At 41.0% G+C, this 24,185-nt stretch overlaps 1 protein-coding gene across 1 annotated transcript; it reads left to right on the top strand.

The window, feature by feature from the left end:
- Positions 1–774: 774 nt before the first annotated feature.
- On the top strand, positions 775–23,942 carry LOC137281005 (uncharacterized). Its single transcript, XM_067812169.1, has 7 exons — positions 775–850; positions 3,662–3,717; positions 5,102–5,181; positions 12,891–12,949; positions 15,326–15,405; positions 22,030–22,105; positions 23,501–23,942. Exons 1-7 carry the CDS (start codon positions 775–777, stop codon positions 23,569–23,571), a joined length of 498 nt encoding a protein of 165 aa, XP_067668270.1. The 3' UTR covers positions 23,572–23,942.
- Positions 23,943–24,185: the final 243 nt, after the last annotated feature.

The following is a 24,185-nucleotide window of genomic DNA, read 5'->3' as shown; positions in this document are numbered from 1 at the left end:
ACCATACATATGAGAAGTGCCATACACAAGGGTAACATGAAGTATTCTTCCTTATCCAAACTGTCGTGTATCAAGCCATAGAGCATAAGACAGATGACAGGAACTGACGCAATGTAACAAGAACCAATCAAGTGTTTGAAGACGTCACTGGCCTTAGTGACAAGAGAACACGCGTCTTCAAAATTTTGACGCACTTTTTCAATTTCTGACGATGACGGTATGTCTTCATTTTTCTTGTCAAACAATTTAGCGATCCGGGTATTTACCAAAGAAAACTCTTTGAAGACACAGTAGGTGATGAATATGAAAAGATATAATATGAAATGCAGCTGTAGAGCATTAAACATCAGCAACACAAAACATGCTACTTTCGTGAAAAGGTGAGAACTTTGAGGGAGATCCTTCATAGGTGTAAGATATATCACGCTGGGGTCTGCATTGTGAAATGTTATAGGGTATAAACACGCCATATCAATGAGTATTTCTGACACTCCAAGAACAGTTATCACCGTGACATAGCGTCTAATTTGGGCATTTCCAAGACCAGAGCCATAGGTGCTGCGATATGAATCATATTCCCTGAAGAATATTGGCAGGTGTTTGTAAGCACTACAACACGTTGCAGTTCCAGACAAGGTAAGACTAAGCTGGAATCCGAAATAGGACAACAACGTCATCAATTTACCAACTGTAACTGTATCTGGGAACCAGAACAGGAATAGGAATCGCAAAGTTCCAAGCCATAGTAACGCATTGGTTACGACACAGTACAAGATGTGGATGACTCTCAAAGCTCCTCCCAGTTTAGATGGCAAATACATTCCACCGATGTTGAGAACTGTTGTCAGAGGTTTGTATAAACGCTCCGTTTCTGAGGATGCGGCGGTTTCCTCCTCTTTAGATTCCACAGGGTGAACCTTTGACAACGACATCTTGCTTCTGATGTGTCGAATGTTGGCTGTTGTATGATGAACGGTTATATTTTACACAGGTATGATGTACTTCCCAGTGGATTTTGCTTTGTTAATCAGTATAATGCGACTGGGATGGTAGAGCTTGGTTTCACACTCTAGGATCGGTAATGGAACACACGTTCCTGTTAATTCGTTTTACCTGTGTGTATTTTTATTTGTCTTACAAATTGATTCTGGTTTGGATTAATTCTGCTGACGCGTTTAACTGATGACGATGTTAATGGACTATATCATTGTTTGAAATAATTCTTGGCAGCATAATGCTCGTAGACAGCAAATTACTCCTTGTTTGGTCGTGCTTTATACGTACAAAACTTAATATACACTTGTCTGCGTTAAAACGGCCAGGTGAATGACAAGCATTAGCCAGATGAATTTGCGAGGGGTGATCCTGACCTGATGTTTACTGATCTCTCGGCTCACAGAGTGACCATTGTCATGACGCGTGTTCCGACAAGTTGATGCGTGGTGTGTTGTTTGTAGCTTTTTGATGCCGTCCTCAGCAGGACCAGTCAAAATCCGTAGTAGAATCGGCCTGTCGTAACCCATTCATGCTTGCCATAAAAGGCGACAATGCGAGTCGACTAACGGGATCGGGTGGTCAAGCTCGCTGATTTGGTACATACATGTCATCGGTTCTCAGTTGCGCAGATCGATGTTCATGCTGTTTATCACTGAATTGTCTGATCCAGACTCGATCATTTACAGACCGCCGCCACACAGCTAGAACATTGCTGAGTGCGGCAGTAAAACTAAACTCACTCACTCAGTCGCTTTCAACAGTGCTCTAGCTATATGACTATGGCCTGTATTTAACCAAGTGTGGACAAGACAATCCAGTGATTGACATATTGAGCAGTTCGCGAATGGGATATGATGACGTGCATCAACCAAGTCAGCAACCACCCGATCCCGTTAGTTGCGATTCGGAAAAAATATCTTGAAACGTATCAATTTTAGACTTTACCTTCAATAATGCATTAATCGATCAATGTGTAAGGGTGAATTTTAGCGGAGATATTTCATCTATCGTTTCTCAACCAGGCGCCTAAACTGACGTCATAGACAGCAACCCTCGTGATCGGGGCACCATTACAAACAATTCACCTGCAACACGTGCTGACGTGTGTTGGGACAGTAGGGTTGGCTTGTGGTTACGGGGTTCGATCTTCACCGAATTCTAAAGCTTAAATCGGTGTAAAACTACACTCACTCCTAATGTGTCTTGTGTCATTTAGTGCGATTGATCACTGGATTGTGTGATCCAGACTTGATTATTTACAAACCACCGCTATTTATCAAAATTATTGCTGCGCTCGGGTGTTAAAAGCTAACCAGGCAACTATCCAAAATAACCCGTCCTGGAATCCGAAATTTTAGACTTTGAATAACCCTTCCCAAAACGCCCTTTTCACTATTAAATTTTGAGGGTTTTTTGTACTTCTTTCTGGATAATGTGATTGTTTCAAATTTTCATACTGCTACTGTGACGTGCCACCATATAAAGCCACCGATTATTGCTCATCGTGATAAAATCGAGACATTCCTCAGTGTGAAAACAAATATTTGATGATTCACTTAATGGACCATACAATCCAGTGATCAACACCATGAACAGCGATCTAATTGGGAGATAATGCATTGCAGTCTATCAACATCATAAGCGAACCTGACCAGCCGATCCTGTTCGTCGCCTCTGACGACAAGATTGGGTTGCTGAAATCCCAGCGATCCCGGATCTTAACACCGCAACACCGCAACACCGCCAGTGAAGGTGTTTGTGTAACAATAATGTATTCACGACAGTTTTTGATAATTATCTAATATAACTTTGTCTGTGCATGACTGATGACTGCCACATGTTTTAATCATATATACTACAATCTCCCAATACCACAGCGAGCCCACACTCTCTATACCGATCCAGTGGGAACCTAATACACTAGATTTCCTTCATTTATGAGAGAAATCGTGTTTAAGCATGAATATGTAGGACATGTTATACATGCCGTTCACATACGTCATCCTGTTCCCGTACCTACTCTATTATGAAATACTCAGCAATGAAACAAACACCCTATTGTACGTTTTATTGAGAAACTTGTCATGGCTGAACTGATCTGATATTTGTGCTCAATTATGATGCATAAAAGGTGTTTACAATGCCCTCAACAATGCAAAAAAAAAAAAGAAATTATCGACAAAAAAATACTTCTGTGAAGTGGCTTTGGACTGACAAATATAACGATAAAGCACCTGACTGAAAAGAATGTCTGTGCTTTTATGAACCGTAGCAGGCTATTTGAAGTTAAAACTCCAAGCCCGCAAGTCCTCCTCCACTGCATTGTGCGCACCTGCTCTGTTGCTATAGAAACATCAAACTTCATGGCTCTGCGCCAACACTCGTGATTAAGCACCCGTTTGATCTGACAGTGTGAGATTCGTCGCCCTGTTCTTACAATCTGATTGAAAAGATAACAGTAACGACAGGCGCATCATAAAAACTATGATTGAGACTTCGGAATGTGGACGTCGTTTCTAAATGTGGATTTTTTCTGAAATCAGATTGATTTACCAGTATATTGTGAAAAGTATCATTTCCCCAAATACAATGTCAACAGTTTTACAGAAAACACATATCCGCAATGTTTGTGAAAATCATTTAAATGCTTCTTTGTGATGATCAGGTTATACGTTGCGTGGAGTCAGACATTGTATGAGTGTGAAAACCCCTCTGTGTCACGTAAGGATGGTTCAAACATTTCATAGATTAATACTCTTCACCTGGGTTTTTACCATATGAAATACCGGACCATTTTTTAATTTGTAAAATTATTTAATTATTATTTATTATTTAAAATATATTTTTAATTTGAAACTGTAAAATCATCGCAGCAGCAAGTAGTATCCTCCAGCCTAAAATGTTACATTGCGAGTGGTCCATGTCCTCGATTCGGTGCCACTGTAAAGTTTCCAGACAAAGTTTCAGATTCTTATTTATGCTTTGATGTGTGAACGATAATGGGTTTTCTGTCCCTATGTCCCTCCACTGAAGAGAGTTATCAACAACACTGTTTATAAATCACAACTGTATTTTTTTTCATCTGCAGTGTCCTCTCTGAATTGTGTAGTTTCGTTGAGAATGACAGAGTAGTATACTATGGATCGGCGAAAGTACAGTGCTGTATGAAAATGCCTTTGGCACTGCTCTGTGGGTTTAGTGAGTATTGTTGTACATTGTTTAGCAATATTCCAGCAATATCAAGGCGGGGTATAGTAGAAACGGGCTTCACTCATTGCAGCCATGCTGGGAATCGAACCCGGATATTCCGTGTGATTAGCGAACGGTTTAACCACTAGACTAACCAACCACCCTTTATACGCTGATTGGAACATGTGTTTGTGATATTCACACTATTTCCTTCCATTTTATGAAGGGTGCTTATGAATTTTGATGAATATGATCATCGGATCCTGCCGTGACGAAGGGGCGCATCCTGGCACTTGAATCCATTGGTCGTCCGTGCTCCTTCTGAAATCTCAGTGTGACGTCAGATTTTCCAATCTATTTGGCATATCAACACATATACCAACATGGATATGCATGAAAAAGATAAATGCGAAAAAAGACATCGCTTTCAAATTTGATTCAAACTTCGACATATCAATAGACGTACGTACATGAATATGAAAGAAAAAAACAAATTCTACAAAAGAAAAATCATCGAATTTCGGCTCAAACATCGACATATCAAGAGATATACTGACATGAATATGAAAAAAAAAATCGACAAATACGACGTCATCGTTTTCGACATAAAAGTGGATCAACCAACCGTTGCTAAACATGGGTTATTAACATTGTTATGGATAAGCACTTTGCTCGTTAAAAGCGGCGTAAAACAGTACTCACTCACTGTGCAAGTGTGATCTTTGCACATAATATGACTTGTCAATGTCACAGATATGTTCCGTCTTGTTCTGCATAACATCAAGCACCAAAGTCCTGCTGTAACCTGACAACCCCCTATGTGTACCTGGGGGACATTCTCTCAAGCCTTTGTCGCGATATGCAACAAGTGTAACTGAAGTTAAAAAGAATTCTGCTCCGCTTCTTAGAAAAATAGTTGTCAAGGCGACAGTCAACAAACAGACTGACACACTTAGAACCGTCTACACCGTGGCTTGTCCTGTTTCAAACTTTCAGGTGAGTTAATTTGCAATATTGTTGAAGCGATATACTTTGCGCGTAATGTATAAAAATTTGTATATTTTTGTTTGTAAAACTTTGTATACAAACCTTGTAAGTAATGCTCTGTTTGTATAAGCTAAAATAATATGCGTTGACCGGTATGTAAATAAAAGACAAATCTCTTTCTAAATCCATAAGAAGAATTAAAACTACTCAAAACTTACCTGATAAATATATATTTATTAACTTCGCATTTACTTTTGAATGCACATACATATCAGTATGGTATTAATGATACGCATATCTATAAACTTTCATTCTTTCATAATTATTAGATTATAAGTATAAGAATTTCATAGCGTTAATTCTTACAATTTGGTCCTGTCTGCGACAGACACATGTTTCAAGGTAACAGGTACTATTGAATTATCCCCAGGGTGAAAATTCAAAACCGGAAAATCGGAAATCATTAATCATAAACGAAAGTCGGTTGATCAGATCCTGAATCATATGTTGACAGCTTGTTTACTTGACCACGGAACAAAAACCTCCATCTGTGAGTCACTGAGACATACGCAGTCCAGTTAATTAAACTGGACAGTTGCAGTCGTCGAGTTTGCAAGATGCTATTCATAAGCCAAAAGCACCTGCTTTTTACCTGTAAATACAATAATGATGACAAAAAATATAAAAACAATCATGAAAATCAAGAAAGATAACTAGTCATTTAAGCAAACATTTAGCATGAACTGACATGTTTAGGGAGTACAGTATTTCTGTTGTCAGTGAGTGACGTTCCCGTCAATAAGAGCTGCCTTCTAAGATGACCACCGCGACCACGTGTCGTATGAAACTGAGTTTTGAATGCATCCATGAACTGTTTTTAACAAAAATCCATTAAATACGCACGTGAAAACACACAACTGCAATGTAAGCAATAAACAATTGTAGCTTTTCCCGATTAAAATACTTTGTCCTGGTAGTTAAGGCGTTCGTTCGTCACACCGACGACCCGGGTTCGATCCCCAGCAGGGGTACAATGTTCCCCGCCTTGGTATTGCTTGAATATTGATTTAAGTGATGAGAGTAGCGATAAAAAACATTTCCACACAACGCGCGCTACGTGCGCTGATCTAGAGTGTTACTCTGTCATTCTCAACGAAACTGCACAATTCAGAGAGGACAGTGTAGATAAAGAAATCACGGAAGTCCAAGACAAATAAATATTTTCAAAAACAGTTTATACTTTTTCAGCTCTCAGTGAACAGTATTAAATTTGCAGCACTAGTTTGAAGTAAGGTATCCATAAACACCCAAATACTTTATGTTGATGGGTAACTAGTATCAACATAAACCGCCCTTCTGGCATGCAGACATTCAAACGGGTACTAACACGTGTTTTATGGTGTGTTTTGTTATTCCCCTGTAACGCCATGGACCAATCTAGCTGCCAGTTAAACGTAAAATACTTTACGTTTCTGAATTGATGCTACATTAAACTACAGAACGAAATGTTGTTTCAAAGAAACCGGTGGTCCCATAATGCTTTTATAATCACGCTATAACAATGTCACCATCATACGATGACGTTATTAAAAATCGGTCTTTATACCGAACATTATTGGGCAGTGTTCAGCTAACTTGTATCTTTTGTAGACATGACATGTTTGCTATCTAAACTATATAATTTCATGCTCTATATTTCTGATATTGTAACAGTTTCTAGTTTTTATCTATCAATTGTAAAAATTGACTGACGCCACTGTAACCAGGAAACATACGAACCCAAATCAGTCACTAACTTTAGTTTCGAATGATTGTGTTATAATCGTTTCGTTTAAATCGTAGAGCAGACCCAACCCCATACCTCTACACACTAGAAAACACATGAGACGCCACATTCTCTAATGTTTTCAAGCAAGTACAAATTTAGAGGTCATTTGAGACTGTCCTATTCTAATCCTACGTTCATGGACTAAGTATTTTCGCACACCAACTAAACACTTGCGGTGTTTTGCTAATTTTGTCACGAACACAAAAACTTCGGCTGAGCATATCACTTGACATTGCCCACAGCGACAAATTCAAAACGTCAAAAGATGAGTTGCAAAACATTGCTTGGTGACTGAGGCAGACGACTCACCATAACATTTTTTCTTTTATTCCCACTCTCTGCCTTAGTTTTTACAAATGTTTATGTCTGCAATTGTTTATTAACAGATGAAATGAAATGGAGAACTACCAATGGAAAAGTATTTCAAATTTATTTATTTATTTATTTATTTATTTATTTATTTATTTATTTATTTATTTATTTATTTATTTATTTATTTAACGGATATAAAATAATACACAAGCTAAACAAATAGGGGAGTGAGTTTTCTTGTTCACCGCACTCAGCAATTTCCTGATGGTGGTCGGTATACACAATCGAGCCTGTATCACACAACCCACTGATCAACAGCATGAACATCGATCTGCGAAATTGGGAACCGATGACGTGTCAAACATTTCAGCGGTCCGGACCACCCACTGCCGTTAGTCGACGCTTACGACAAGCATAGTTGCATTTTATGGCAAGCATGGGTTGCTGAAGGCCTATTCCACCCCGGACCTTCACGGGTCCAAACAAAAGGGGAAAAGGGGATGGTTAAAACCCTCACTCGTCATGCAGACCGCACACACTCCCCATTATACACTGTGAGTGAAGCCTAGATGTAAGCAGAGATGCACACCCGTGTGCACAAGGCTTAAGAAACTGCAAAACTGCCATTGATTTAGATATTTAGATAACCATGACTTGAGTGTGCATTGCTTGCATGGGACAAATCGTCGATGGCTGCTATCTATTGCACTCAACCAGTGTTTTTGTGGCTGTACATTGACTGAACGAGACAACCAAATAACGTGATGACCTAGACAGATAGTAACACTAGATATATCATGGTGCATTGTTTTTCTGCATTCTCTCACTGTCTCACGGAGCTAGCTCTGAACGTAGCGAAAACCAAGACAATTATGTGTCAGCAGATCTGCATTTTGTCTGAATGTGCACAACAGAAGGTGCCGAATCGACTTTCACGTTGGTGTAACGACATTCACCACATTGCACTATTCAGATCTGAGGGTTCACAACCGGAAGTGATGCAACTTCTATAGCTTTCATGTTCAATATATGCCTAACTGCACTGTTTACAACATCTTATATGTTCTCACAGTGCACACCAGGAAGTGCCCTAACTTTTATAAACTTCATGAACAATACTTAGTATGTTTATTTCAAAGAGAATTATATACAATTCCCATTAAAAGCATATAGTTGTGGTCGCTAGCTCTTCCAAGGGTATTCGGAGACATCATGAGGTCATGCCAAAACGTCTTTTTGCGAACATTGGCCGACCAGTAACTAACATGACAGGTCGCGATTCCCGAATCATAAAGCAGATTTTCGGCACCAGTAACAAGATGGATACTTCCAGTCTATGCGAGGCTTTAATAATGTTCTCGACCTTAAGACTGAGAGCACACAAAACAAATTCAGTGTTAAACACGTGTCTGTTTGGCAGAACTATTCATCTTTGAGAGTTTCTATTTTCAAGGGGCGGTGGGGTAGCCTAGTGGTTTACGTTTTTGCCAGGACGATCTAGGTTCTATTCCCAACATGGAAATCACTGTGTGAATGGCATGCCTGGAATATTGATAAAAGAAAGGTAAGGCTAAATCAATCGTAAACCAGTATCTGCCATTCACAATAGCACGCCTTTAAGACATGCAGAAGTTGCAGATGCTTATTTTTTACGAAAATACATTCACTATCAAAACAATCATTTTTTGGGTCTCGATTCACAAAGCTTTCTTAGCCCTGCAACATTCGTCCACTGGGGAGGTGGGGTAGCACAGTGGATAAAGCGTTCACTCGTCACGCCGAAGACTTGAGTTCGATTCCTCACACGGGTACAATATAAGGTGTTCACTGGTCTCGAGGGGTTCGGCATTCCCAGCGGTGTACATTGAAAAAATACATCGTCTTTAAGCGGGGTACTTTGAAAAAGATATGCAAGGGCGCTTAGCCATTCATGTGTGAGATAAGATAATGTGTGAAGCCCATTTCTGGAATTCTCTGCAGTTATATTGCTGTCATATTGCTGGTATATTGTTGTCATATTGCTGTTATATTGCTAAAAGCAAAAGTAAAACTAAAACTAAACTCATTCATTTCTGTCGTAAACTATAGGGTTACAACAGGTCGTAGCGCAACGAATTCTTTGTGGACTGGGGCCCCGGTTACGTCTGAACGTCCTTCAGACCAACCACTCACAGCGAGCCCGTGGACTGGCTGCATATATGGGATTTTTACGTAACCGGTATTACAGTTAAAATGTTATGACAACAAATGCAAACATGCAGTTTACAGGTTGACAGAGCATAACGTTTCGGCGGCATTGCTGGAAGATTTTTTTTCTTTTTTATACATTTCAACACTCGTATGCAAATGCAAGTAGTTACCCGCCACGTTTTGCATTAGTTCTCAGTTCAATGCTAAATTAGAGTCAGATATGGTATGACTGTGATTGATCATGATTGTGTCCTCATGAAACACACTTCTCCGTCAGCACCCATAAACAACGCAAGATATGTTTCCAGAAATCGGAAAAAAATACATAAATCTATAGATAAGAAAATATATCTGTTTGCCATTGAAGATTAACAAATGAATGTGTGAGTGATCTTAATGTTATGTCGTACTCAGAAATAATCCAGCTATATCGCGGTGATTTGTAAATAATTTAGTCTGGAACAGTCAATCCAGAGATGAACAACATAAGCATCGATCTACTCAATTGGGTTACAATGACATGTGCCAACCAAATCAGCCAACCGGACCACCCAATCCTTTTGGATCAGTTGTTAGCGATCTGTAGCCCGTGTTTATTTTGTATTGTCTTTCATACTTTAGAGGCCCGTGAAGATCCCGGTGTAGAATAGCCCTTCAACAACCCATGCTTGCCATAAAAGGCGACTATGCTTGTCGTAAGAGGCGACAACCGGGATCGGGTGGTCATGCTTGCTGACTCGGTTGACACATGACATCGGTTCCCAAATGCATGCATTGGTGTTCATGTTGTTGATCACTGGATTGTCTGATCCAAACTCGATTGTTTTAATACCGCTGCCATATAGCTGGAATATGGCCGAATGCGGCGTAAAACTCAACTCATTCATTCACCCACTCAATTCATTCTTTAGATATTTTATATTTTCATACTAGTTTTAAAATCATATCTGTAATATTTTAATTAATTTTAGTTTGTTTTAAAATTTACCTTTATTGTATCGTATCAGCCACGATATGTCTGAAACACTGCCGATGTGATGTCGTATTAGCCACGATATGTCTGAAACACTGCCGATGTGATTCACTCACTCACTTACGTATCATTGGATATCGTCGTATCTCAAATGTACGGATCGATGCTCACACGCACACACACAAAATTAACACATGAAATGTTGCTATTGTAAAGAAATATCTAAGATATGTGTTTCTGTTGCATACTTCGGCATGTAATCCATTGTGTCACCTGAATACAATCGGCTCATATTCCTGCTCATGCAGGTGTGCACTCAGTATGATTCTGAAGACCCACACGGGGACGATATATTCTGTTACTGGGACGAACAAAGTACGGCAGAGACACGTAATGAGACTGATTTGCGTCTTGTTTGACTTATGTGCGGGAGCCGTTGGCAACTCCCTCTTGTCCGTGTGTGAATCGTCGTTGTTAAAATTTTTGTTTAGTTTTTGTTAGACTGATTACAGTTGCAAGTCAGCGAGTTGATTTTTACGCCGCGTTTAGCAATATTCCAGAAATATAACGCCGGAGGACACCAGAAATGGGCTTCGCACATTGTGCACATGTGGGGAATCGACCTCGGGTATTCAGTGTGAAGAGCTTCACCTCACCGTCCCAGCTACTTACGAAGAACACCTATAATTGTACATATTTGGCTGCTTATAATAAATTAAATAGGTGATCCTAGGGGTTTAGGCTCATGTGCCCGCATCACAGACAATGAAAATAGTACTTTCCCTGAGGCGATCTGCATGGTCAAACATAAACAACAATATTCGGAGAATGAGTAGACTCCCCAACACTGCTCTTTTCCGCATTACCAAGCACGTCCGAAGAGTCGTGTCCCTGAGAATACGACTTTATTAAAATTGACGAGCAATTCATTGAAACCAATCGTTGCGTTGACCACCCAAACTTTAAAAACCAATCGTTGAGTTGACCACCCAAACTTTAAAAACCAATCGTTGAGTTGACCGGCAATTCATTGAAACCAATCGTTGCGTTGACCACCCAAACTTTAAAAACCAATCGTTGAGTTGACCACCCAAACTTTAAAAACCAATCGTTGAGTTGACCGGCAATTCATTGAAACCAATCGTTGCGTTGACCACCCAAACTTTAAAAACCAATCGTTGACTTGACCAGGGCGTACGTGCCGATAAGTCTCTACGACACCCTGGATGCATCTACGGGTCGGACCGATACTTTTATTACCTCCCTTTGCTGGCTCCACATTCACAGTACATATTTCACAGTAGCCAATCACCTAAGCCTCCGTTACACAACCGAGTTTGCTAGTGTCAACAAGGATAGCGGGCGCAACTGCGAAAGTTCGTTAGCAGTGCGACTCAGATTTGGGGGAAATCATACAGACAAATTGACATGTCCGAAACTGTAGAACAATATATGCAAGAACTCCTTCTAACTCTCCCAGAGGATGGCTTGTGTTACCAAGTTTAATCGGTTAGATAATTTTAAAAGCGGACGTGAGTTGTGATTGCAACGCTCAACTTCCCAGCGTGGACACCTGATTGTCTAAAAAGCCAACTAAGGGAGGTAATAAATTCGTCGGGTTGAGCCATAAATTAAAACTAATCTTTGAGTTGACTAGTAATTCATTGAAACTAATCTCTCATTCAATACTTTCAACTGAATTCAAAATCTATTCATAAAGTAATTAATCTTATGCCTTTTTCTTTCACATATACAACATACAAAGAGATCACGGTGGTAAGTATGTCCCTATTTGAGGAACATTTGATCCTTGCCACTACACCATCTTTTTTCGGCTATTTTCTGCTCCAAGTATATAATATCACTGGACGAGGCGAGATCTATAAAACACCCTTCTACCAGTTCGTACCGCGTATATCGTCAAGAGAAAAATTTGCCATTTGCAACGTCGAAGTCCAGTCACGTCATTGATGTTCAATAAAGCCTTCTTACAATACCCGTGACATTGGATTTCCCTCACCATTTTCTTTAACAACTGGTTTCCTCGGAGATCAAATCATATGTTTCCCAGCCAATCGGGACCAGTTATTCTCTACCGTATGAAATTGTCTATAGGCATGGCTAGCCTTTAACTGTACGCAGCTTTGATCAATAGTCCAGTAATATCACGGCAGGGGACATTAGAAGTCTCTTCACAGATTTCACCCATGTTGGGAAATCGAGCCCGGTCTTCAGTGTGACGTTTTAACGTTTAAACTAGGCTAAACTCCACCGTCTCCAGCTTGAACATCCCCATATACACAGAACAGTTGCGTCTGTTGTTATCAATATATCAATAACTATTAGTTTCATGTGAAAGAACAGTGGCCGTTCTATATGGACGTGTACTGTAATCTGATTGGTTGACTGTTTCAGTCAGCATGCAACAGCCACCCCCGTATCCAGGACCCGGAGCGGTTCCCCAGCCGATGCCGGTGAGCTCACATACCCTAAATGTTACTATATTGGTGGACAAAACAAACTCTCCGAGGCAAAATCTTTCCTAATAATAACATAACATAATATAATAGAGTGCAAATGCCCCATAGTTATTGCCAACAGCAAGAATTCGATTTTGACGAACAGTAGCACTCAAACTCTGCATCGAAAACAGCAACATGCACGTTTTGGGCAAATATGGGGAAAATGCATTAACACGCACGGAATAAAACCCCCAGGGTACATCGTACTTCACTAGAAAGCTTCTTTACAACGTCGAAGTCAACTCCAGCAGAGCCAGAGACGGCCACTGGAATGCTACCAATGGGTGCTACAATGGGGTCACTTTGCAGGAAACCTTTTGCTTGTTCTGTCGTGACCTTCAGGAACCTTCGTCGGCGTTACCAAAAGACTGGTCAGACCTCAGAAACCGCTTCCTGTCGGTAACGTCATCAACGTCATCAACGTCATCAACGTCAACAGCGTCACAGTCGCCCAGTGAGTCGATGGGCAGTGACAAGGAGACTAAAGGCATGTGGTGTCGTGGCCTACCCACCTTACCGAGGAACGCTGCTGACAGACAGACCTCGTCGCCTGGGACTCCAATGGGCGACAGGAGTCGGACGTTGGCTGCTGCGAGAGTGACAAGTGCTGTTTTCTGACAAAAGCAGATCCCGAGGGGCGAGTGAGTGAGTGAGTTTACTTTTACGCCGCACTCAGCAATATTCAAGCTATATGGTGGCGGTCTGTAAGTAATCGTGTCTGGACCAGAAAATCCAGTGATCAACAACATGAGCTTGGATCTGTGTAATTGGGAACTGATGACACGTGTCAACCAAGTCAGTGAGCCTGATAACACGATCCCGTCAGTCGCCTCCTACGACAAGCATAGTCGGGACAATGGACGAGCTAGAGTTTACAGGAGGAGAGGCGAAACAACTCGCCATATGGTGGGAGGTGGGGGTGTGATGGTATGGGACGTCATATGTCGTAACCTAAGGTCAGAACTGGTTATCAACGGTAATCTGACGACCCAACGTTATACTGACCAGTTACTTCGACCGACAGTTCCCCTTTTCCTTCAGCAACAACCAAGGGGGCTCTTGTTCCAGGAAGACAATGCTCGCTCACGTGTCGTTTGTAAACGCCCTGCACGCTCTCCTGACGGTTCGCCTATCGAGCACTTACGGGACCAGCTTGAGTTATTCGACGGATTCAGAACCCACTATCTACAATACAGCGTATGTCTCAAGCCATTGTCGAAGGACGACGGCGTATCCCAGCTGACGCTTTCACAACCTCAGACAGAAGACGTGTGTTTGCATGTGCTCCAGCCTGAGGTGGTAATATTCGCTATTAGAGACTTCTGTTCACGGTTTGCTGTGTTACTCGAAAGGACCCACAGATAGGGAAGTCTCGAGTTTAACCCCATGTCCTGCTCAATACGTTATCAGCCCTGTTAACCATCGAACGTTTGTACTTAGCACGTGGCTGCGCCATTGCTTCACAAATTATTACATGCACACCTTGAAGGATCAGAAAAAGTCTTATCCCGTCACTATTGTGACCCATTGTGCCGAAGTTTATTGAACCTTCGTAATTACATGGAGATATCCGATGCTCGACATAATCGGTGCTTTCTAAGATATTTATATCCGGGTTAGAATTGATCTTTAGCAGCACGTGCCTGCTTGTCATAAGAGTGGACATTTATCGACTGCTGTCGTTTAGCTACAGTAAATAACAAACCACGCAAAAGGTGATTCCAGGGCAGAACAGAACACGATTTCTCTGTCCATATCGTAAAAGTGTTAGAGAAGGGATACGGTGGTTTACACAAGTCACAAAATAGATGGGTCGATACTCGAATATCACAGAATAACAGAGCTGATTGATCAGTATTAAGTTATAATGAGTTTAGTTTTAAGCCGCACTGAGCAATATTCTAGCAATATGGCGGCGGTCTGTAAATACTCGAGTCCGGTGATCAACAGCATGAGCATCGATCTGCGCAATTGGGAAACGATGACATGTGTCAACCAAGTCAGCGAGCCTGACCACCCAATCCCATTAGTCGCCTCTTACGACAAGCATAGTCACCTTTTATGGCAAGCTTGGGTTGCTGAAGGACTATCCTACCACGGACCTTCACAGGTCGTTTCGACTTTGATGAAACCCACGAACAATGGTATTGTGAGAAACCTAAAATTTAGGAAAATCAAGCTCTGGAATCAGAAATAAAAGGTTTCTTCATGCCGAATGGACGCATGAATGTCATACGGTGATATGGTGGAATGCGACGTAAAACAACTTTCAATTCATTTAATTTGTGTCATGAATATCTTATGATATTACGTAATATTTTATCACAGATGCAGCAACAGCAGTCCACCAACGTTGTTGTCGTCAATGCAGCGCAACCAGCGCCAGCAACCACCGTCGTGGTTCACAAGTGAGTTAGGCAGTGTCAGTCCTTTAGTGAGAGAGTGTAGTTTTACGCTGCCGTTTAGCAATTTTCCAGCAATATCGGTTTAAAATGATTGTGGGCCATAAGCATAGTGTTAGTTAGAGGACGATATAGAACCACAATCCAAGGTTTGCTACCTCTGGGTCGACTCCAAACGTTCAGCCGCGCCACGTTGCACTTGTGGTGTCTTAACGAGGACAGACAGCTCGCAAAACGAAAGATGAACATGTTTGTAGATTCTCAGAGCTAAACACATGCACTCCACATTGAGCTAAACGCCTTGGACTATCACTCGGCATTGATTGATTGATTGATTGATTGATTGATCAGTCATTTATTGATTGATTGGTTGGTTGGTTGGTTGGTTAGTTGGTTGGTTGACATTTAGCAATATTCGAGCAACATCACTGACAACAGAAATGGACTCCGCACATTGTACCCATGTGGGGAATCGAACGGATTCTTTGGCGTGACGAGCGAACGCTTTAACCACTAGGCTACCCCACCTCCTCTAAAGCTGACAGGCTGTGATGTCATTGGAATATTGTGCCAATCAGGGTCAGACTATGGTCACACTAATCGAACGTTAGCGTTCACAGTGTAGTCGTATCAGTTCACAAATATATCCACGGATCATGATTACGCATGGTTCTGAGCGATGAAACAAGTAAAGTTAACCACCCAGAAGGGAGGGTGTGTCCTCAATGACGGGCTGGCTGTCATGTTTACGAACATCGTCCCGATGTATGCAGAGTCTTTCCCGTGCACGATATTTATGGGTCCACACTAAATTTTATAAACAGTAGATAAACATGTTTTAACAAGTTTTAAACATGTAAACTGATGTACAAAAGAAAATACTAATATGATGTTTTGGATCTATTTTAATAACAATAACAATCCACAAAGATTTTGAAGAGTTTTGATTGTGATTTACAAGACAGAAACATTGTGTACGTGTTGTTTTTCGAAAATAATCCCCAAAATGTGTGTTCTCTATATGTGCGAAGGTTCAAGTATTGAAAAGATCGAAAGACATATTTGTTACCGGAGTTGGCTATCCCACACTACTCAGTAGTCAAACAATATGAGTGCGGTCAGAAAATAATCTAGTCTATAGACAAGACAAGCTAAGGCCATGCGGAAAAATAGACGTGTTTATCATCACCACCCGACCAAAAAATTCAATCCGATGTTTCTTTCATTTCCTGTTGGAGAAAAGCTGTAAATTTTCACAGAAATCAAGAGTCATTTGGCATAATGAAATGTAATGATAAAGAAAATGTAAAAATACAATCCGCTCACCCCATATTTTTTTTAAAATTGACGAGAAACAAGAATGTTCATTTGACCTAACACGTGATCAGGGTACGATTTCTTGGCATATTTAAGCAAAATCGGAAATCCCGACCAGTCGAACTGGTAAGTCAACTCGACTGGAGGAGTGAAAGGAGTAATCCTGTAATATGAGCTATGGAACCTATTAGACTTAAACTGCCATTCATGATCTATCATTTATCTTTCTTGTCCGCGTCAAACCTATCATGGAGGGACGCAAGTGTTAGATCAACACACACAAAGAGCCTGCCAATCCAAAGCTATAAATCCCCCTCACGTTCGAGTACTTCCTTGTCAACACATATCTAAGTATTAGTAATGGGTTAATAGCGCGCCATGGTTTCAAAGCCATGCAGCTTCGTTTTGCTTAAAAAAGTTTTAACTTTGCGCAGGCGAGATCAGACCGAGGCGAGATCAGACAAAACCGTGGTTGATATGAAATAAGAGAGAAAGAGAGTGAGTTTAGTTTTACTCCACATTCAACAGTACTTCAGCTATGTGGTGGCGGTCTAAACAATCTGAACAATAATCTGAACAAGACACAATCCAGTGATCAACAGCATGAGCATCGATCTACGCCACTGGAATGTGATCACATGGGTCAACCAAGTCAGTGAGCCTGACCACCCGATCCCGTTAGCCGCCTCTTACACGCATGGGTTGCTTAAGATCAGTTCTAACCAGGATTTTTACGAGTGGTTGATATTAAGAGCACAATGACATCAACAAACTCTACACGCTTGGGATTCCCACGGGTGTCCAGTTGGTGATCATCCAGGTCAGAGACGGTGTTCAGTGACCCATGACTGTCAGAGGTCACAAACGAGATCAGTTTGGCATGCTCTGCTCTTTGATTGACGTGTGTGCATGTCATTGAAAATCGATGCTCTTTTCGTCAGTCAATGGATTGTATTGTCCAGACTCGAATACTTACAGACCGGCGTCACATACCTGGAACTGTCATGAGTAAAGCGTTAACGATAAACAAACACACTGCTGTCACACCGAAGTACCCGAAACATCGATCTCATTCATCGTTCGAGGATTCATTCCCAAGGTGCATAGCGTGTCTACATGCCAATATAGCTGCACATGAGAAGGACGTAATCGCAACTTGTAAGCGTCAGGGTGACGTTCAAGTGCGTCACGAGGAGCAAAGGTTAATCAATCTGGTTTGTCCGTCACAAGTGATATTGTTCCTCCACTGGTCACTAGATTTCTCAAATACAAAATCAGGGAGCACGTCTGGATATTTTGTCTTCCATCTCTTACTGACTCGCTTACTTGTTTTCTGTCACAATTATTTATTTTGATTAATTATTATTTTGAGCATAACTTTATCCTCGTGACTTCTGTTCTGTAGAAAGATCACAGAAATGAGTAAGAAAATTATGACTGGGTACCTAGAAGCGAAGCTGGCAATAACTAATTTACGATTTGAGTGAAGTCATGTATATGGATTTAATGTTAATAAAACAGAGAATGTCAGAGCAAAGAAATACCAAAACATGAATATCCTCAGAAACTAACTGTTTGGTGTAAATGGAAAAATAGCCCTGAAAATAATATAAATGGATCATAAAAACCAGTGATGACACAAAATGTTCGTATTACAATATATTGTGACATGTGTTGACGCATTGCAGTATGTATTACAATATATTGTGAATGTGTAATACATGGGTTAAGGTAATGAAATTACCACTTCCTTTCATCTGAAATAATGCCACTGTCCATTGCCGGGACTCAGGTGTAACTGTACAAGAGATCAATAAACATGATTCCAAATTGAAGACGTCACTTTAAACTTTGGAACTAGAGAAAAAGCGCCTGCAGCGGCGTCCGCCATTTTGGTTCGCCGGTACCAATCTATTAAACGTTCATGCAATATGAAGAATAAACATTCTCAAAACGTTTAATGTATACCAAATGGAGGAAATACAAATGTTATTACTAGTTTTGACTACATCAAAACATTTCCAGTCGTACTGGGTCAACCGGTTCGCGTAATGTGTACCGCAATATAGCTCATTGTGAAGTTCGAATTGCAATATGCCGGTTAACCGGTATTATCACCTATCCTTAAATGACACCAGGTGTTCCCATAAAGAAGCCTCACTGTGGTACCAGTAACAGCTGCCATTCACAAACTGTGCCTGTGTACAGTATGCAGTACCCCTGTCATAGATCTATTCAATGGCTATCTTCCTCTATCGATGGACCAGTTAGAACCAGACAACCCAGTGATCAACATCATGAACATCGTTCTACTCAGTTGGGACAAGGTGATATGTGTCAACAAGGTGGCATGTGTCAAGCCTGACCACCCGAGCCGGTTTGTCGCTTCTTACGACAAGCATATGATACTGGCGGTCAGTTCTGACCCGGATCTTCATGGGTTCTGGCACACGTAAGGGGCGCAACTCTGCACAGCACTGGAACGTCATCGTCTTCTGGTCTTTCTCATCCACTGAACCATATAAATATAATACATGAACCCTAAATGAAGCAACTCTAGATTTTCTTCAACATCCACACATCACTGGGGCGGCCTGTCAATTTAAATGGATTTCATCCTGCTATACGTCGACTGTCCATCAATGCACAGCCATTTTTACGTCATAACACATTATGAACGTTGCTTGTCCTACGCTGAAACTCCGCTTTCAGAGAAGAGGTCCTATGATATACACTTTCTATGTGAAATGTAATTTTGAATGTACATGATCTCATGGAAACAAACTCTGTCTCCTTTCGGTCGTAAACAGAATTGTTGGGTCCTCCGATATCTCTGAACTTGATAAGACGGTCAACGTTAGTGAAGTACATAGTTTGAAAGGATTATAATCTGGAAACGGTCCACAAGGTCTGCGGAATCAATTTGAGTGTCACAGAAAAATTCTTTATCGGAGAGGCATTCTGGATATAAATAACATGGATGACAAGTCTTTATGGATAATAGACTTGTTTATTGTATAATGCTGTTATTTTTTATGATTGAAAACGACATATCTACACTGAAACGTGGATATTTGTCGTTCCCATAAAAATGCAACTTGAAACAAATTAAATGCTGACACGTATCAATTTCATACCAACCAACGGTCTACGTCTTGAATTCAATACCAAAAAGGAACCGTATGATGTAACTTGGGTAACCTCGTAACGAGATACATCGGCAAAATAACGCCTTACCTAGCAACGGGGTTGCTGGGTTATGTGTAAGGGTTGCAGGGTCATCTGGTAACCAAAGCTCTACTGTGTGATCTGTGCGCAACGTCAACGACAAACACCAGCGGTGCTCAAGAGTTTTCAATTGCAGCGGTCCCGGTAGTATATGCTCACGCACTATGGTAATGAACACTGTTTAATTCCTGCTTATTGTTATTAAGTAGGGGTGTCTCCAACGTGCGGCTAATAAACTGCCGTCCTTGTTTGCTTTTCGGGTGTGCGGAAATTGATTATTTGAGGTTTCTGCAGTAAGGAGAAATACCTGACGAATTCGCGAAGGTACTCGTTAATCCACGTGAACCAACTCGTTGCAACTAGTCATCGAACAATAGGTTGAGTTTTTGGAGATTGACGTTGACAATGAATTTGCAAGCCATACAAATTAGTCTTAAGGGAACGGAAATATACACTTGGCACTTACAAAAGCACGTCCCTTTGCCCAGTGATGTGAGCAGAAAATGGTCACAACATTCTAGATAGGCAGTATCTGGTGGAATAGACTATGGGGGAAGCAAAAAATGTAGGCAAGTTTGTATCGCCTGTGCGTGAGAAATGTTGATTTTTTCAAAAGAAGTTGTTCATTCCATAATTATTGTCCTGGTACGAACATGATAAGATAGTACCGGAACTCGCTGTGTGGACAAGCCCCTTGAAATCTACCGAGGTGTTTGACGTGTATCTCATGCATCGACCGTGAAGCGTTGACGTCCATGAAAATAGGGTGGGTAGGATAGTGCGACTTGAAGAAGGTCCGTGCTTTCTCCATACAGTCCCTAACAATCTTATCGTACACATCTACACAGCATACCTGTGCCTCCACCAAAGTTAACAGTAGGATGAATGTTCCTTGGCAGAGTTAATAAACAGTGTTAATGTGCCTCTAGCGTCTTAGATGACCGTGTGGTCCGTGAAGGTCCCAGGGTACGTCAGGCCTTCAGCAACCCATGCTTGCCATAAAAGGCGACTATGCTTGTCGTAAGAGGCAACTAACGGGATCGGGTGGTCAGGCCCGCTGACTTGGTTGACACATGTCATCGGTTCCCAACTGCACAGATCGATACTCATGCTGTTGATCATTGGATTGTCTGGTCCAGACCCGATTATTCACAGACCGCCGCCATATGGCTGGAATATTGCTGAGAGCGGCGTAAAACTAAACTCACCCACTCACTTAGATGGCCATCCGCAACATGAAGTTGGAATCTGCTTTCGTTTAATCAGTGGATCCGTCTCCAGGGATTCTAGTGCCGTCGAGTAAAACATCATTGCAGACGTTGCCTTTGATGTTTATGAGTCAGAGTTGGACGCCTGATGACCCATCGGAACCTCAACCCAAGAGGCTTCAGACAGTTGGGCCAGTCCAGACAGCGTGTTCCGGCACTATCTTATCATGTGTCAGACCCTGATGGCCAGCTGCAAATAAAGTATTGCAAACACTGCTTGAGAGCGTCTGTTTATTATTCCTTGACAGAGTCTGGTTTCTTTTCTTTTCTTTTTTTTCTTTCTTATTTTTTATTTGTTTTTTTTGGTGTTACAGGATACCTCTGATGATGTCATAGTTGTAGTAACCATACCGACGCCCGATTACCTTCACTGACCCTCTATCTGCCTTCTCACCCCAATGAAAGTCTTTTCTTCGTCATGTTAGCGTGTATAAATGTAACGGGTGTCATATTGTCAAATTTACTGAAAGTTAACGGCCATACAACCACATTGCTTAAAACAGAAAAAAGTATAAAATAAGATCTGTACCAAATGAATATCGTAGCGACCACTTGTGTTCACAATTCGAAAATACAAACGGAAAGGTAGTCTTGTGGTCAAGATGTTCTTCAGCCGAAGACCCGAGTTCGATTCCCCGTATGAGCACAATCTATGAAGCCAGTTTCTTTTGTCCTCCGCCGCGATTTGCGAAAAGCGGCGTAAATCTTTAGGATAATTCCACACGGCTTTAGAATGTATTACAACACCATACTCACTTGATTCCCAAGCAGGATACCATCTTTGATCAGTCGACTATATCATTTGGGTTTTTTCCAGGAGAGGTGTGAATCATTGCATGCACTGCTGCATCTCGCTTTTCTTCTTCCCGTGGATTTTCGTATGGATCTTCCTGGTAAGTAGAAATGAACACCACGGTGTGACGTTACGCAGGTATTCACTGTAACTTGTTGACTGGTCACGTGGGGTCCATGGGTTCAAGTACCCTCGAGGTTTGCATAAACAGACTCCGAGGGTACATGAGCCCATGAACACTGAGGGACCAGTGAACAACGTTTTTATCTAACTGAACTCCTGAATTTTAATTTTGAACTGTTTGAAGCACTTCTATTGAATGCGAGACGAATCGCCATTTCACAGATGCAGGCCTCCTAAGTAATGGAAGGAATTACGGCAAATTTCCAGTGACGCCATGTTTTGATGTGTGAGTTTCAGGACGCGACCGACAAATCACGGAACTGAGCCGAGAAATCTCCGAAGATGGCCGATCTTGTTTCAAGTATTACCGACATTGTTTCCGATAGGGGCGGTGTGTTTATGTTATTACCGCTAAACTATCTATATCCCTGCAATTGTTTCGCTAGTGGGCTGCGTTTGTTTACATTTGAGATGCAATCCCTTCAAATTTGCCGTAATTCCTTCTGTTAGTTAGTGGGGCTTGAGACGACACAAGGTAAACAGATTTAGAGTTATCTCCCTTCCATCGATTTTCAATCGCAAAACATCGGTAATTTCCGTGAATCATGCGTGAATCAATGTTATTCGAGACAAAGAAGTACTACCATGAAGCACCAGAAGAGGTCAGAATTCCCAGCGGCTTACATTGAAGATAATACATCGCCTGCAAGCGGGGTACATTGAAAATAATAGAAAAGTGCTTAGCCAATAAGGAAGCGATATTCATGTGTGAGCTAAGATAATGGCCTCTGTAGCTGTAGCTAGGGTGTGAGTTTCGCCAATAACGCCGACACCAGTTGCATCAATGACACTGCTAACATTCACAAACTGTAAGCGTTCTATGAGCGTTCTGCAAACATTACGAGATTTCAGATAATTTGCTGAAAGTTATCGCGTTTTGTGGAAATACAAATATCGATCTTGGTGCGAAGATGATTTCTACTTATAAGCAGTACTGCCATACGTGCACAAATCTGCGTAATATCGGCATTAATTATATATCTACGTTTTGTGTTGGATTAGGGCATAAATGTTCACAGCGGCGGGGAAATTGGGATAAGGAAACTTTTGTTATTTTCATATGGAAATAGAAATTATTTTTGGGTGGGAGATGGGGGAAAAGAACTAACAGCTTTATTCCAGCCAGCATAACCGGGGTTAGGTCCCAGCCCGAGTGTATGTCTCACCTTTACACACTAACAGGAAACGTCACTTTATATATATTTTATATTTTATATTTTATATATTTTACTTGGTATATCATCTACTACGTTGTTTTCTATCGCAAAAATAATGTTTAAAATAAACATCGTGATCTATTTTTATTTTCCAGTGCATCACGGACGACTCGTAGACGTGATGCCTTCAGGAAGGATAAAGATGACAAATGTCATGAAGTTCTGAATCTGTGATTTCTTGCAGTTATAGTGGATGTGTTAATATATGTAAACAAATTCCGATTTTGATATTACTAATATAGGCACGATAATGACGATAATGGAAAATTAAAATTATAGTCTTCGGCAAACAATATTTTACAGTTTGATAATTTATTTATTTGACTTTGTTTAATTACATCGCGAGAAATTAAAACTTATTTTGAAACTGGTTTAAAAAGAATTGTTGGGACCTTGTTTGACATCGCTATTTCCCTTTGTATATACGTCCTGTTTGTTGTTGTGTGCACACCTGATGCTGTTAAAAGTATCCATGATTTGTACATGTAAATTCCTACGACAATTATTTAATAGATATATAAAAATATTTTGAACAATTTTCTGAATCCATGTATTTTTACACCGCTGGCCATACAAGTCTGCCCATGTCCATGCTGGTGATTAAACAAGACATACTGAATATCGAATCAAGGATGGTGTGTATGGAGGCGATGGGTGGCCCAGTGGATTTAGTGCGCACCCGTGACACCGACGACCAGGGTTCTTTTCCCTAAATGGATGTGTGAAATATCTTTCTGATGGCCTCCTTCGTGATAGCGACGGCATTCGATAAAAGCGGAA

Source organism: Haliotis asinina, chromosome 4 (assembly GCF_037392515.1).
Source record: "Haliotis asinina isolate JCU_RB_2024 chromosome 4, JCU_Hal_asi_v2, whole genome shotgun sequence".
In the NCBI taxonomy this organism is placed as follows: domain Eukaryota; kingdom Metazoa; phylum Mollusca; class Gastropoda; order Lepetellida; family Haliotidae; genus Haliotis; species Haliotis asinina.
Note: the sequence above shows the minus strand (reverse complement) of the source record. Positions and strands in the feature narration are given on the sequence as shown.

Coding starts and splice junctions, on each gene's coding strand:
- LOC137281005 (XM_067812169.1), top strand. CDS start 775: ATGTGGATGACTCTCAAAGCTCCTCCCAGTTTAGATGGCAAATACATT. Junction 5,182..12,890: donor GTCCTGTTTCAAACTTTCAG/GTGAGTTAATTT, acceptor TGACTGTTTCAG/TCAGCATGCAACAGCCACCC. Junction 22,106..23,500: donor TTTTCGTATGGATCTTCCTG/GTAAGTAGAAAT, acceptor TTTATTTTCCAG/TGCATCACGGACGACTCGTA.